A 15,643-nucleotide genomic window follows, 5' to 3' on the forward strand; every position below is an offset into this window, starting at 1 on the left:
TAATTAGCAGGGGAATAAAAAAAAAACCAGCTACCTCACTTGAAGTTAATTATGAGTGAGTCTCTCAAAATCCATAAACCTTGTCTAAAACCTTCAGTACAGACCACCATGTGTGTCAAAGTCACCCAAACCTTTGCCACACGGAGGATATAATTGAAATTTCCGAGCGGATGACATCTCTCTGTGATATGATAGACCTCTGCTCTCCTTCACTATGTGAGGTATCTCACCCGGGCCAACTGATTGGCTCTGCACCCCCAACCCCAAAAACAGCCGCCTCTATCCCGGAGATAGAGGGGCATGTTACCAAATTAAGATTTAAGGAAGTTAAATCAGCCTTTATGGGCAATTATGCTAATCTGTGCTCTGAGATTGGAGTCAAAACCCTTTCACCTAAAACGGCTGCCAAATTACCTCTTTTAATTGGAAATCTGTTTCGAGTGGATTCTCGTCTCCTCTCGTCTCTTACAGTGACAGATAAGTCATATTTATTCCCACCCAGGGGTTATTAAAGCAGGGGAAGCTAGTGTGTCATGTGTCATCCTGTCCTCTGTCAAGGTGGGCTTTTTGGCCTTTTGAAACAGACACACCGATGCTTGTCAGAGTAGCAATTTAATGCAACTAAGCCTCCAATCTTGTTGAGAATAGAGATCTACAGCACAGATTGAGGAATCAGCATCTTTAGGTCTCCAGTATTGAATCTGCTTATCAAATCGGAATCCTTTTCTAATCCTTTACGGAATTCATTTAGGTGCAGGTTTGTTTTTTTTTGACATTTACAAGTAAACAAAGTTATAAATAGCTGAAACATAAAGATTGAATTGAGATCCGTAATCACATTTTGTTGTTGGAGACGGCAAACGTTATAGATTTGAGCGGCAGGCTTATTAATGATCACAATCTTTTAATCTCCAACCTGAAAATAAGATGAGCGACTCGAGATATGAAACATTGATTAAATGTATCAAACACACTGGAATAACAGCTTGCTTTGCACACCTTATTATTCAAATACAAGAGGTTCTGATCCCAATGTATTGAGCTGCTTTGCTTAGAATATCAGTGTTACACAATGTACATTAAAGTTTAAAGCAGGATTCATTGATTTAGTATTGTCACATTAAAATGAGTTATAGTGAACAACTTTAACATTACACATGGTCATTTGATCCATTGTTAATATAACAATGTTGATATTTCAGCTTTAACAAGGACAATTTGATTACTAAACCTGAGGTCATGTGATTAGTTAGATGGTTTCAATAAAGAAGACTCACCACTATGAACAGCAAAAACATACAGTCCACTGAAAATCATAGAGTGATGCTTTTTTTCTCCAGTAAATGACTGAGTACAGACACCGACTTGTAGAAAGCACTGGCTTGTTTCATGTTGGAATTTTTTTTAAAATTTAATGTACATAATGAAAATGAACTAGCTAATGCTGTTCTGCTACCACTGACATTTGTCATTTAAAACAGGGAAAGTGGTTATCAGTACTGTCTGGCTTAAAAGGAAGGGCCTACAACCTGAATTATTTGTACATCACTCTTGGCTAAAGGACAGATTAAATAAAAAGAAAGTGATAATATTTTTGTTAGCTAAGCTTATATTATTATCTGGGTATCTGGAGCTGGATTAAAAATGGATCAGCACAACAGAACTCAACCTTAATCCACATGCCAGTAAATCCAGTGAGTGAAAAAGTCATGATAAACACAGCAGCGGGTTGAAAAGAAAAATGTCAGAATGAATTCTTTTTTTAATTTTTAGTGTAATAAACGCTAGTAATCTTAATATTTCTCAAGAAAAGTGACTCCTACAAACAGGAGAAAAAGAAAAACATACTTGGAGAAAAGTGTGTGTTCTTGCTTGTGAAACTGGCTGCACCAATCATGGATGTTTCAAGCTCCACTGAAGGCATAACTGCCAAAGCAATTACTGTCTTCAATACAATTCAATGCAGTGCTCGAAGCGGGCCGACACTCACCGGTACTCAGTGCCGGCACTTCTACATTTGACTCTTTGGTGTTTTGTGACTTTTTCTTGCGCACCGACACTTCTCACAAGCTGCCGGTGCTTGATTGATGCAAAAAATAAAAAAGTCAGATTCAGATCACGTCTCCGTCTTCTGCAGAGCGGGGACGAGCCTCCACCGCTGCCAAGCAGTTTTTGTCTTATGCAGGAAAACAGTACCAGCACCAACTGTGGCCTGTTTGTATTGTCATTGATTCCACACCCTTAGTACCCCCTTAATCGGGCCCCACCGCTCACAACCGTAGGGCGAGCTATGAATGTCTGTCCCTGAATGACCCAGAGTGAGCGAGTGAGTGAGTGATGAAGTTGCACCATTGGTCGGCCCAATAATGTGTGATTCATGTGTGTGCGTTAAAATGAAAGGAGAGAGAGAGAGAGTAAGAAATATTTGTTTTATCTTTTCAACAGAACCACAATGATGATGCAACGGATAATCAAGCTAACGTTACTACTAGCCATACTAGCCTGACAGTGGCTAACAGCAAGGCTAGCATCATCATCATTCAGGCAGCCAGTCTTAATAAGACTATAACAATTATAAATAATGCTTTTTAATTATAGGCACCTTTCAAAACACTCAAGGACACATTAAAGACACAAAAAAAACACTGACAGTACCTCAAACATAATCAAATCAGCAAACATTGAGGTGGAAATGTCCTCTAACATACCTACTGGAATGTTAACATCACTGATTCACTCATTTTGTTGTCACAAAGCTTTTGTACAACAGGCTTGGCGTTGCCTTCAGTGGAGCAGCTCCCACCATGTTCAGTGAGATTTGGTGCACAGTGAGATCTGGTTGAACATGGCTGGAGCTGCTCCACTGAAGACACAGCCAAAACTATACACAGATGTCTGGATTCATTTTGGATATAAAAATCCAAGGGGAAAAGCCAGATCAAATCTTGGATTTTATGAATTGACATCGGAAAATTTAGATGAAGACGAAGATTTGAATTGGAAAAAACGATGTTCTAATCCAAGCCTTGTTTGGAGACTGCTGCCTAGTTTCTGTGTATATTGCTGTAGACCACTGTGTCTCTTTTATGTGTGTGATTCCTATGTGAGAAAGACTGAGACAGTACACCTGATCTGTCGCTGTCTATCTGCAGTGGTGCTCAACTGTTCATCAATCACTGTACTTAGAGCACCACACGCTGTCCTTGGTGCTGAAAAATTTGAATACAACTGGCAACCTTTTTCCTTTTTTTGTTCTTCAGAACAAACTTGTGTGACAAAGTTTTTCTTAGAGGTAGGCTTGCTTGGCTCAATAAGTGAAAATTTGTGTTTATGAATAGGACAGGTTATATCAGCTGTCTCACAATTGTAAAATTAAAAAAAAATGACTTTTGTATTGTCTTTTTCTTGCCAAAAAATTGCCTTTAGGATACCATACTTTATCACAGGGGGCCCATGGAGAACGCTCTACCCCCTATGTACTAAGAGTGTCTTTTATTTGGTAATTGTCAATATAATAAGTCTTTATCTCCTTTCTCCCTAAGCAGCCCATCACTCCTGACACAACACAACTATAGTTTAAAATATAGATTGGAGATTAAAAAATGTTTGTAGGACAAAAACCAGAAAATCACCATCGTGAATTATAATATTCAGTTTGTTGTGTTCGCTCATTTCATAGTTTGCAGTGCTGTGATGGCAGCAGAACTTTTAATTTGGTCTTAGGTGAGAATCATCACAAGTGACAGTCTTTGATGGGAAAAGCTCACTGCAGATACGGATCAAAGGGGATAGATTTAAGTATGTTGGACCTGACCCAGACCTGAGGCTGACTGTAGCTTTTACGGTTCTACAGGCCCACCCACCAGCACCCACAGGAAACCGGCTGCATCCTCTGAGAAGTCAGATACTGATATCTTGATGAGAAGCTGCAGGCGAGCACGCGCACAGTAAGCTCCATATGGGCCTAATGATTTAAACAGCATTTACTCTCACTGCCTCTGTGCACACTGGCCAGCACATCCCTTATTCATGCTTCAGTCACTTTTCCAATTGCTCAAGGAGTTCTTTTTCAGATCTCTTTACGCCTCAGAGGCGGTGTTTGATTTTCCCCCCAAAGATGAAAAGATTCTTGAAGTTTTTAAAAACGTTTTTAAAGTGCAAATATGAGACAAATATGAAATGGTATCTGGATGCTTGCAGAGAATGTGGTTGTATCCTGCAAGTAATTATCTTCTAAAAGCCATTAAGATTCATTCAGACACGTTGCTCATGTGTGGTGTTTTTTTTTTTTTTTTGCGGGGGGGGGGTTTAGAGAGAAAAACGGTTTCCTTTTTTGTTTCATTGAGAAACTGTATCATTAACAAGTCCAAGATTTACCAATGGGAAGCAATTGACCCAAAGCCATCTTAAGAAATGCAAAACATACATCATTCATTTTGGTAATAAATAAGGCCTTGTTTATACAGAGGATTTCTTCCCCTCTTGAAGTGCCTTCAGCATACTGCCTCTTGCCTCCCGACTTGCTCGACACAAATCTAAATTGACTGTCAAGGTTGCTGAAACATAAAAGCGGCGTGTCTGAGCTCCAGATATAAGCGCCTTGTCAGGCATCTTAATAGCTCTTACCCCTTTGAAGTTGCTGGTGGCCTGGAAGTAGATGAGGTAGTTCTTGGTGGGATCCAGAGGGCTGTTCCAGTAGCCGTTGTAGGTGTGGTTGTCGCCCACAGTGAAGGGCGTGGCCTCGGGCAGGCTGCTCGGGGCCAGCTCGGCTGTGTAGTAATGCGGGACCCCTTTGGCCTGGGCCTCGTTGTAGGAGTTTGGTGTGGGGAAGCAGTCGACGGAGCCCAGTTCCCTTCGCCTAACCTGGCGGGAGCCGTCCTCTTCCACCACCACCACCTGGTAGGCACTGGAGGGGGACAGTATGGGGTTCACTACTCCAAAGCAGTACAATGTACCACTTAATCAAGACTAATTACTGTTACTATTTATTATACAGTCACATCAATAAGTGGGTCAAAGCAGCACCAGATTCGTTAAAATGTACATTTTGTTTTTTTGTTGGTTTTGTCATTTGCACCATTTTTTTTTAAACCAAAAGTAAGACTGAATGCTACTGAACATGTCAAATGGTGTAACCACAAAAGAATGATAAATATTAAATATTTGATCCACCTACAGTGTATTTAAGTGGATAATGACTTAATTTAAAAAAAAAAAGAAAAAGTAAATAGTTCCTGATTGACATGATTGCCCATGCTCGGTTGTCATCACATGACTTAAGTATTGAGCCATCTCCATGACAACTGAGTAAATTGCATTCACTAATGATGACACAGCTGTGTCAGTTATGTCAAACTACTAAATCCAAGGTCAAGAATGAACCTTCAAACTCTTCTGTTTACTCTGGTACGTGTGTTTTGTTGCTTTATTTCACCCACTGACGCAATAAAAAGACAAACCCTGCTTCAGTAAAACTTGCTTTCTAAGTTTTTGTCATCATTTCTCACAGTTATATCTTTGCACTCTCTTATCTGGAAAGAAAAATAACGCGAGCAGTGAGAAGATCAGATAGGCTGTAAAGAACTGACGGTTTGTCTAAACCACTTTATTTAACAGTTAAAGTGAAAGACAGCACCAGCGAAGTTGGAAAACTGTGAGGCCAAAACTACGAGTACAGGAGGTCAAAGCTGAAATAGGAAGTTGGTTTTAAGCTAGAGTTTTGGTAATAAGTTTACCTTCATTTTCTCTTCTAAATAAAGTTGAACTAACCTGAAGATTTGTTTACAGCTTGTCTGCTTGTCTTACCCACATGAGTCTCTATTCCCAGATCTCAGCAATTAGCTTGAGCACAATGTTGTATGAAACCATAATTCTATGAAATCCCTTTAAAAAGTGATGTTAAATAGCCATTTCCCCCCCCCCAATGCAAACAAAGAGCTGTATTTGTAGTTTTATGGAAGCATCAACAGCAGTTTTAAACATGAAACTGAGAAAATGAAGAAGCCACTTCATCTTCACATTCAGCCTGGCACTTTTAATTAGTGTAAAATTGCAATTTATCAAAGTATTGTCAGATTTAATAGGTAGTTTTTGTTTAGAATAAAAAGCAAATATTATATACTTGTAGAGGTTTTATAGTGTATGCTATAAAATATATACTATCAGGATGCAATGTCAATATATTGTGGCAGCAAACATTATAAATTGAATCCTCCTCAACAAAATGCCATACTGTGCTGCTTGTGTAACTTGCTGCTTCATGTCATGACTCTCGGGAGACTTCAGTATTCACGGCTGCCTTCAAGTAGTAGTTTTGTTTTGCCACACACAACAAATTTCTATCCGTATTGTTACATTTGACCCAGAGGAAATTCACTCTTCCTCTAAGGATTGCATTCTCTTCTTCAGTTTCCCCTCAGCCCTGTTTTTCCTCACTGAAATTGGGAGTGTGGTGCTTGTTACGGTGACACAGCTGTCTACCAGTCACAATATGATTGGCTGACATAGAGTGTCTTTCCTGAGCTGTCTGACGTGGCGAGTCAGGTTTCAGGATGGAGGGAGAGATAATGGTCACCTTGTTGTTAAAATATTGGCTCCATGATAGCAGTCAGCTGTTGAATTTAGTCCTGATGTGACACTTTTCAAACATTAACAATGACACCTTAAATATATGATATTTATTTCCTATACAGCACCACTTCAGCTCAGATAAACAAAAGCATAAAACAGAAAATCTTTCTAATTCTTCACATATTGCACTTAAAATGGCATCTGTGTTCCTCCACGCCAAAAAGCACTACTTCCTGTTGCTCTTGAGAGCTCTTTTTGACTGCAGCTATAAATATCACGGCGTGGAAGAGCTCTGAATGAACGCTGGCGTAGGAGTGAACCGTGTATTAGTTGTACCTGACAGGAGCCCCTCTCCCTAGCGCGGGGCGCAGCAGCACGGTGATGGTGCTCTCCGACTCACTCAGCGGAGAGGGGATGTCTTCATACTCGAACACGGGTGCTGCAGAGACGGAAAGTGGAAGGGGTATAAATCAGTCATTTTTTTTTGCATCTCCTAAGATAAATCAAACATATTTGCATAGTTGAAAGTTTATAAAGACATCAGCTTGGATATTTTTAGTACATTTTCCACACCTCTTATGAAAAAAGATACAGCGTTTTAGCTTTATTCATTATCTGCTCATGTCCCCCGGTGGACTGTAGTCTGCCGATAGACCTCCCACACAGCCCCATTGACTGATGATGACTAGAAACAGCAGCCGACTACAGAGAAAACAAGAGGCCCCTTATAATATAATTAGGACGGATCTCAAAGCTGCAAAGCCTCAGCAAAGCTCTGGGGACAATGAGGTTGAGTGTTCACATCGCTGTTTACTACGAGGAGTGAATTAACTCGAGTATGCGGCGAAGCAAATGGCTATCCTGGAAAAACAGATAAGCTGAAACAAAAAAAAAGCCTTGAGGATGGAAGCGGAAATGTTACGGGGAATGAATGCCTTGTAAAAAAAATAAAAAAATCTGCCTGTGTAACCTGTCGTCCGCGACCTAGGCAAACACATTGGAGCAGCAGAGGTCTGCATTATACACGGCGGCTGTGGGGAGTGTTTCAGCCGCCGCATGTTAGATCGTTAAATCGAGCATGAATTTAGAAAAGACTAATAGCGCTACATTACACATTCATGCTCGCTACCAAATTGGTTACAGGAGCTGGCAGCGCAGCCAGGAGAGAGCATGTGATACTGTAGGTTGAATTGTATACCCTGACAGCTGTGAGCCCACACAGGCCACCCTATAAAGCAGATGGAGCACGCACAGATAATAGGGAAGGCGGCGATACTTACAGTGCGGGGTCACGACAAAAAAAACGTCTCTAGAGGATTAACGTTTCTGGTTAAATTTGCTGCTTTTAAATCCAGCGAGACCCCCAAAAAAAGTATTTTTAAATGAGTATTGATATTTTTCAAATGTGAATTCATGTATTCTGTTAATATCAACCAAGTTTCACGGTCAAGTAGTTCTTCTACAACCCAGTGTGGCCACTTCTCCGACTTTTGTCTAGCTCTACTAACAGTCAGAGGTTGAGTGCTTTGGTTAACCACACTACAGGGAAGAAGAAAGTGTTATAAATGGCAAAAATATAGAGAAGGTGTTTGCTGAGTTTGTTCACAAATGTGAAGCCTGCAGGTGCCTCGGAGGACTAAAAAAAACCTAACTCTTGGATTAAGAATCAGGTGCAATGCCAACTCTATAGTTTGGCACAAAAAGTATTGAAAGGTGTGGTTTGGGTGGGGAAAAACAACCCAACAAACCAAAAATATAAGTATAAATAGAGAGAGATAAAGTGATGGAGAAGATTGTTCCACATTTATCGCAAATCCATACCAACAACCTGCTTCTCTAATTGCTGCTGGGTCCACTCTGAATGGTAAACATCGTTTTGGTTCACGTTGATGTTGAAACCTACCTAAAACCATTTAAGCTGAATATTTGTAGTTCACTATAATTCAGGCTTGTTTTTATTCCATCAAACGAGGACAATGCACAACTGAAAGGTGTGCGGCAGAGAAAACGAAGATAATTTCTATAATTTGAAAGTAGATGTGTAATTTAATCAAAAGGAGGGAATTACTTAGACTTCTTTGCTATCATCTACAAATGCTTTGAGGGGATCGCACGTTTTGTTGGAAAAAATAAGCCTTTTATTTTCTTTAAGCGATGTAGTACAATAGCCCAGGACAGCACAGGTAAAGCTGCTCTTTAAAAGGAGGGAATTATTTAGATTTCTTTTCTATCATCTATAAATGGCTTGAGAGGAACACGCTTTTTGTTGGGAAAAATAAGGCTTTTCTTTCTTTAAGCAGTGTTGTTACAATAAAGTCAGCATATTATCATCTTCTCACTATATCGTATCATTAATGGAGTTTACCATTCAAGAGGTATTACTGCGGCCCCTTCATCCACTTGCACACAAACACGTCTAGTACAATGTCCCCATACAGCAAAGGTAAAGAAGTCACTAAAGTCTCACCAGATATGTTGGTGGTGATCTCAGTGAGAGCAGTCTGGCCAAACCCTTTGGCGGTTCGGGCTCGGACTGACACCAGGTAGGTGGTTCCAGGATGCAAGCCGGAGAACATGTGGTAGGTCTCGTTCCTCAGCTTGGACACTGTACGGCGGGGACCTGGTACATTAATTCCCGGGTCAGATGACTCAATACTCTGGTAGCTGATCTGGAAGCAGAGAAACGATGCCACTGAATTAAAAAACAGAACTAAGACTCTTCAGCCACTCTACAGCTCTTTGAGGCTGTACTTATGTACAAGAGGACTTTGAGTTAAATGCTAATGTCAGTGTGCTACCAGGATCACAATGACAATGCTAACATCCTGATGCTAAGCAGGCATTATGTTCACGATATTCACCATCTTTTTTTAACCCCTTACCCAAACCCTATTATGGTGCAATGGGTTTGGTCTAAAACTAAAATGTTGGCAAACAAATTTTGACCTTAGGTTAATTAAAAAGTTAAGGAATCAACACATTTATTACAGTTCATTCTCTAGAGATATTTCAATTGAAACCACAAATATCAACCGTATAGTGGTACTTGAAGAAAGGTCAGGAGTTCACCGATGTAAGTAGGATTCATGCTTTAGGCTTTCACTTGTGGAAGCCTAAAGTGATGATAAAGGTCAAGAGCTAGCTGATAGTGGCATCAGTTCAGAAAATGTTTATGTGTGGTTCAAATCAGGTCATTGTAAGTATTCCCCAGCATGTACCAGTTTCAAGGTTGGAGTAAAGCTTACTCTATTAACCTGTGGAGTAGATACAATATATGTGATATGCCTCACAGAGCCTGCAGCTTGTTATTCACAAATGAATTTAGGTGGCAGAAAGGCTCTCTCACGAGAAACGCCTCTCAATTAATCTTCGGATTACTTCGAAAAGATGTCATCTCACAGCACAGATCTAATAAATCTTATACTGCAGTTAGCCACTGATAATCAGACTCAGGTACTCTGTGTCGTATCCTTGTTCTGCCACACCGTTGACCTGATTTTACAGTTTTCTGGATTGGTTAATAAAGTAAAACCAGAGGAGCGAAAACAGCTACTGAAGATGACAAGTATAAATGAAGACCAGCATCATGTTGGGTTTTTTTGCTTGCAGTTTGATGACTGTGATAAAGTCTGTAAATCATGATTCATACAGCTCAGGAAATCAACCGGGCTGGTTGTAAAACTGTCCATTTTTCATTTTGGTGTCCTGTCTCTAGCCATTTTCACATTAACACTTTATGTGCAATTTGGCATGGTTGTTGAGTTGGCAGTGACTATAATTCTGGAGTGAACTCAGAATCTCCACTCCTGTTACAATGGAAAAGTCCAGAAGTTCTGAGAGCATCTTGAATTTGCTGTGAGCTGCTGACAACAGAATGACAGGTCAGTGCAAGGTGACATTTTTGTTATTGATTAACCCATTAATGGACTACAGGACACACAGAACAATTGCTTTAGCCTGTTCTGTATTTTAACTCTTCCATTTGGATTATATATAAATTGTTGTCCACTGAGAGCAATTGATTATGACATGACAAAGTCTGCAGAGGGAGGTTGTGATTGACTGATGGGTCAGCAAAATATCAGACTTGAACACGTGTTTCCAGTTTCCTATTTCCAACCCGACAGTCAAAATGTTGGCTTCTTTCAAGTACATCAGAAAGTTATTTCCTAACCATAACCACAAGTTGTAACTATTGTTACTTTGACGACAAAGGCCATAAGGCTGCTGATAGGGGCATCAAATCAGAAAATGCCTGTGTGGACCAGCAACATATTTTGTTGTTTAGTCTGAGGGACTTGTTGCAATGGAACCATTACCACACAGCTGGACACATCATCTTCCAAATACAGTGATGATAACACTAAAACTGAGCACTCTACACAGTTTTGTCTCAGCAGTTACTCAAAAAGCCCTTCATTTTTACACATATGAGGTATAAGAATGGGACACTGTTAAACTCATAATGTTATTCGTACAAAGGGAGTTGTTGCTCATAGTGGCCAATCGTATTCTCAAATGCTACAGTAGCATGAGGGCTTATTTTTCATGGACAGCTTACTGAACAAGAAAATAGTCAGTATTCATCCAGTATGACAATAATACACATGCAGCAACTACAAAGGTCACTGCTGAGAATTTAAAAGGCAAACTATGGAGGCTTAATAGCTTTTCTCAAGGTTTTGGGTTCATTGGACTTGGTGCAAATGGAATGAACTTTCTAGTGGTTCAACAATGTTTCAACAACAATGGAAAAGACATCTGGAGTCAGTCTTGTGTGTTGTTACTCTTGTCACAAAATAGGCAACTTCTGTTGCTGCACATTGGGACTGTGAAATAGCTTAAACAAAACATGTTGTGCTTCCAAATTATGTATAATTCATCAAGAATGTGTGAGGATCAACCAGCCGTCGTTCCATATGTGGTAACACACAAGTTTTAGCCTTATTGTACGCAACCAGAGCTTCTTCCCCATAGCGATACAGTTGTTAGCACACAAAAGCTGGTCTAATTGTATTGTCTGGTATATGGAGCAGTTTAGACTACTCCATGTTCCCTCTTTTGCACTTACGTCCTTTATGTTTGCACTGGTGTTGTATGTGATGTATTGTTACAGCTATTCCATCTGTACTGTAATTAATTCCACTACCCTAGCCATTAAGTAGTGAAAGAAACATGAACTTGGGGGAAAAAAAGGGTATCAGCTTCAAAATTCTAGAGCTGTTCTGGGTCTGTTTTATGTACCCTAGCAGTAGGAGTTTGGAGTTTAGGGGCAATTGTACCTCATCTGTATGCAAAACAAGATTACAGCCATGATATATGCCAAATGGCAAGTAAATGTTCACATTTTAATCAGCTACTCAATAGAGTACCATTGTTTTTTTGGCAAGTGAGTGAAGCACATTTACCAGCCACTTACATATCTTACAAGTAGTCAGCTGGTGCCTGGTATGAACTTTGTGCCCATCACTCTCCAAGCCTGTGCTTGTGAATGAAAAGTAGTTTCTCCCTTCGTCAGGCTACCATATATTGAGCCATAGTAGGTCTTCACATTTACTTACAGATAAAAGCTCTAAAGCCCATGCAACAAAGGTCTGCGGTTGATATGGGGCCATCAATAATTAATTAGAAACATTTAAAGTTGCCCCCTTGTGGAGCCATCTCTTAGGCAAATAAGTAATTAGAATGGTTGTCCCCCATGTAATTACAGCCTGAAGTCTGTGCCTCAGCTTCATTACCATATGAACATGTACAGTAAATCCCATGAACTGTGAAAAGTGGGTCCTCCCTGCTATAGTGGCTCAGGCACATGTGTGCTACCAGCGTTTGGGCAGGAAACAGAAAAAAACAAGCCTGGGGGAAATTAAAGAGGGGGAGCAGTACATTCTTTAAAGTATGCAGAGGAGACTTTCCTTGATTTGAGTCATTATATTGAAGGGGGATGAACAAAATAGATATTGGCAAGGGGAAAATAACATCCCACACCTGCAGAGGATTAGTGTGTGATGCAAAGGCAGCTGTAATGTTGTGGGTTGTGTTTTTTTTTCTTTCCATTGTGCGACTAACAAGGTATCCCACCTCGTACTGCGTGATGAGACCATTGGGTTCCACTGGCTCCTCCCACTTGAGGAAGATCATGTCATCGAGAGGGGTGAAGGTCAGAGACTCCGGAGCGATGCCGCCAGGAACTATAAAAAGGAGAGAAAAACAACCTTTTCTGAAACAAACACTCCACTCGGGTCTCAAGTTAATGGACTCTTGCGCAGGCATGCCAGGGGGTAAAAACACCCTTGACAGAGCAGGAAGGCACAGAGAAGGATGGAGGAGGATGGAAAAAAAGGGAACAGAGAGATAGAGCAGAGGGAAGGGGATGAAAGGAAACTGTGAACCAGCCCTCAGGATGAATTGAGATTCTGGCTTTTACCGTCTGATAACAGAGCACCGTGTCTTGGAGGATGACAGTCGATTTTTCTTCTTTAGCACCTTACTGACAGAAAAACAGCAAAGTAATCCAACCTGTGAACTGCCTGAGTACCACTCTGCATTTTTTGGCTTAATGAGATGCATCTTCTTAAAGGAGTATGCGTAGTTTTTTTGAATGCCTGGACAGTTCTCAGTTCTGAGATGGTACAATCATCCATATGTGTGGATTGTTGCCTCTGGTGCATCAGGAAACCCTTGGTGATGGTGATGTCATGAAGTAAGAATTAAAAGATTTCTAAAGCTGAGAGCAACATGTTTAATAATATGTTACTACATCTGAGATTGGGATGAATGATGAGAGACATCTGTTCACCTTTCCTGGTGATTCCAAAATAAACCCAGCAACATCTATTTTGAGTGAATCATATTTCCATTATACAATAAAGGAACATTCAGGAGGATACAGAAAATGAAAGCTCAAGCTGCATAACAACCTGAACTTAAGGCTAAAGTGAGAAAGCGTGATTTCAGAATTTCTAATAAAGGTGTTATATGTTTTCTCACACATAGTTTAAACCAGTACTTCTATCAGTTATGATATCATCAGCTGTAGTAAATCAATTACAACATTGCCACAGTAAAGTTCAGTGGGGCAAAAACACTAATCTGACAAATGTATTTATATCCAGATAATTGTATCGAATTTATTTGGAGGTAGAACAGAAAGCAAGTCCACCTGAGAAGCACAAAATAATCCCCCAGTCTGCAGGGAAATAAAGCACTATGCTAAGTATGGTAGGCATGGTGGCATTAAGCTGTTAAGAGGCCCCTAGGCACATCATTTGCTATCCTGCCTCAGTTGACACTGCTCTACCTCCGAGTTCCTATAAGTACAGTGCACACAGCAGACACACAGTAGATGCCTGTTTCATTATTGGCCTAAAGACTAAACAAGTTGGAATGATGCTATTGGGCTTTGTGTGAGTCCAGTAGTTTGTGGTAATTCTAGTGACCCAAACTTGTTAAGAGATATTTCCGCTGTGAGCTCAAAACAATCTAATATGATGGAAGTCTCAGTGGCATGGCCTTTGAATGTTTTAAGTCTTACCTTCCAGACAGGACTTTCTATGTTTCTATTGCTGAACCTAGGCCTTCATATTTAATCTCTTTCTTTTAAGAAATATTCTCATATAGTTCTAATTTCACAGCCAGTTTTCTATCAAGGTTGCTTCAGAAAAAGGGTTACTGTCTTTACCCCATGGCATTTTTGTTAGCATCATGCTAAGCAAGGATTAGTGTCCTGTCAGCCAGTGCATCTGGAAACCTATTTGCTCATAGTAGCACATTTATTAAAGCTCTAAGCAGCAGATCAAATAGGTTTGGAGACATTTTCCTTTTTAATTTGTACATGAATAATAATACCAGCATGCATGGCTGTTTGTAGCTTTGTATGAGAGAGAGAACTGCAAAACACAATCTCCCCCTTGCTGATTTTGACTGATTTTCATGATTGCTCAGATTACAAAATGCATTCTCTGATCTGATTTTGAAACAGTACCCTTATGATGTTGCTATTTAGCCTTTCTGAGGCTATTGCATGGTTAAATCAATGAGCCCCTTCAGTCACTTCATCCTGGCACTGGGCCTGAGAGAAACAAAGGCCATTTTGATATCCAGTGACAAGCGTAATATATTCTGGGTGACCAGTTTCATATTTCCCGTTATCTCTGCATGATGTTCATTTTATAGCCTAAATGATCTTTGATTGTGAATTGTTTACATTAAGTATAGAGAAAATGCCCGAGATGAAAATTATTATTATGCCTTGTAACAGCCAATAACACAATAACCTACCAGGAACTTTGTAACAGTCATTCATGCCTTTATTTCACTGTGGCTTGATTATTGCAACTCCCCTTTTCTCTTTCTGAGGGTAAATCTCTCCTCTCTTAAATTAATCCGAAATGCAGCCTCCAGGATTTTAAAAGGTACTAGAAAACGAGAGCACATTACACTTATCCTTTCTTCTGTGCATGCACTGTCTAGTTAGTTTTAGAGATTATTTATTATTTTAATGATTATTTTTAAAGCCCAGAATGGTTTGGCTCCCAAGCTATATTTTTGACCTTTTAACTCCCCATATGGCGTCTCAGGCCCTGAGGTCCTCGAATGGTTCTCTCCTGGTGGTTCCTAAATCCTTACTGAAATAAAAGGTGACAGAGCGTTTGCCAACAGGGCCCCCAGACTTTGGAACATCCTTCCAGAGGAGATTAGGGGGGGCTAAGTGTATTTCTTCATTTAAGTCCTTCTTAAAACACACTTTTATACTCTAGCCTTCCTGTGATCCTTCTATCTTACCTTTCCCACATCATTTGTTTTATTGTTTTAATCTTTTTATATGTTTAATTGCTTTATTTTATTTAGTGTTGTTTTTCTTTTATTATTGATGGTGCTATTATTCTTATTGTTTTTATATTTAACACTTTCATGATTCTTGATGCTTGTTGTTTTTACCCTGTAAAGCCATTTGTAAACCATGTTTTGAAGAGGTGCTATACAAATAAAGTTTATAATGATTATGATTATTAGGCCATGAAAAATGATTTTCTCAGTCAGATTTTTGTGCTTTTCTTATTGGTTTGAAATGGTT

General features: G+C 39.8%; 1 protein-coding gene across 1 annotated transcript in view; it reads right to left on the reverse strand.

Annotated features, from left to right (window-relative positions):
- The window catches only part of ptprua (protein tyrosine phosphatase receptor type Ua), a 206,866-nt gene that overhangs the window by 55,453 nt on the left and 135,770 nt on the right, over nucleotides 1-15,643 (reverse strand). Inside the window, exons 9-12 of the mRNA XM_062436618.1 lie at nucleotides 12,649-12,758; nucleotides 9,038-9,239; nucleotides 6,907-7,009; nucleotides 4,627-4,906 (exon numbers count right to left, since the gene is read on the reverse strand). Coding sequence (XP_062292602.1) covers nucleotides 4,627-4,906; nucleotides 6,907-7,009; nucleotides 9,038-9,239; nucleotides 12,649-12,758 — 695 coding nt within the window. The remainder of the gene's footprint in view (nucleotides 1-4,626; nucleotides 4,907-6,906; nucleotides 7,010-9,037; nucleotides 9,240-12,648; nucleotides 12,759-15,643) is intronic.

The sequence above is a fragment of the Scomber scombrus genome, chromosome 16, assembly GCF_963691925.1.
Source record: "Scomber scombrus chromosome 16, fScoSco1.1, whole genome shotgun sequence".
NCBI classification, from domain to species: domain Eukaryota; kingdom Metazoa; phylum Chordata; class Actinopteri; order Scombriformes; family Scombridae; genus Scomber; species Scomber scombrus.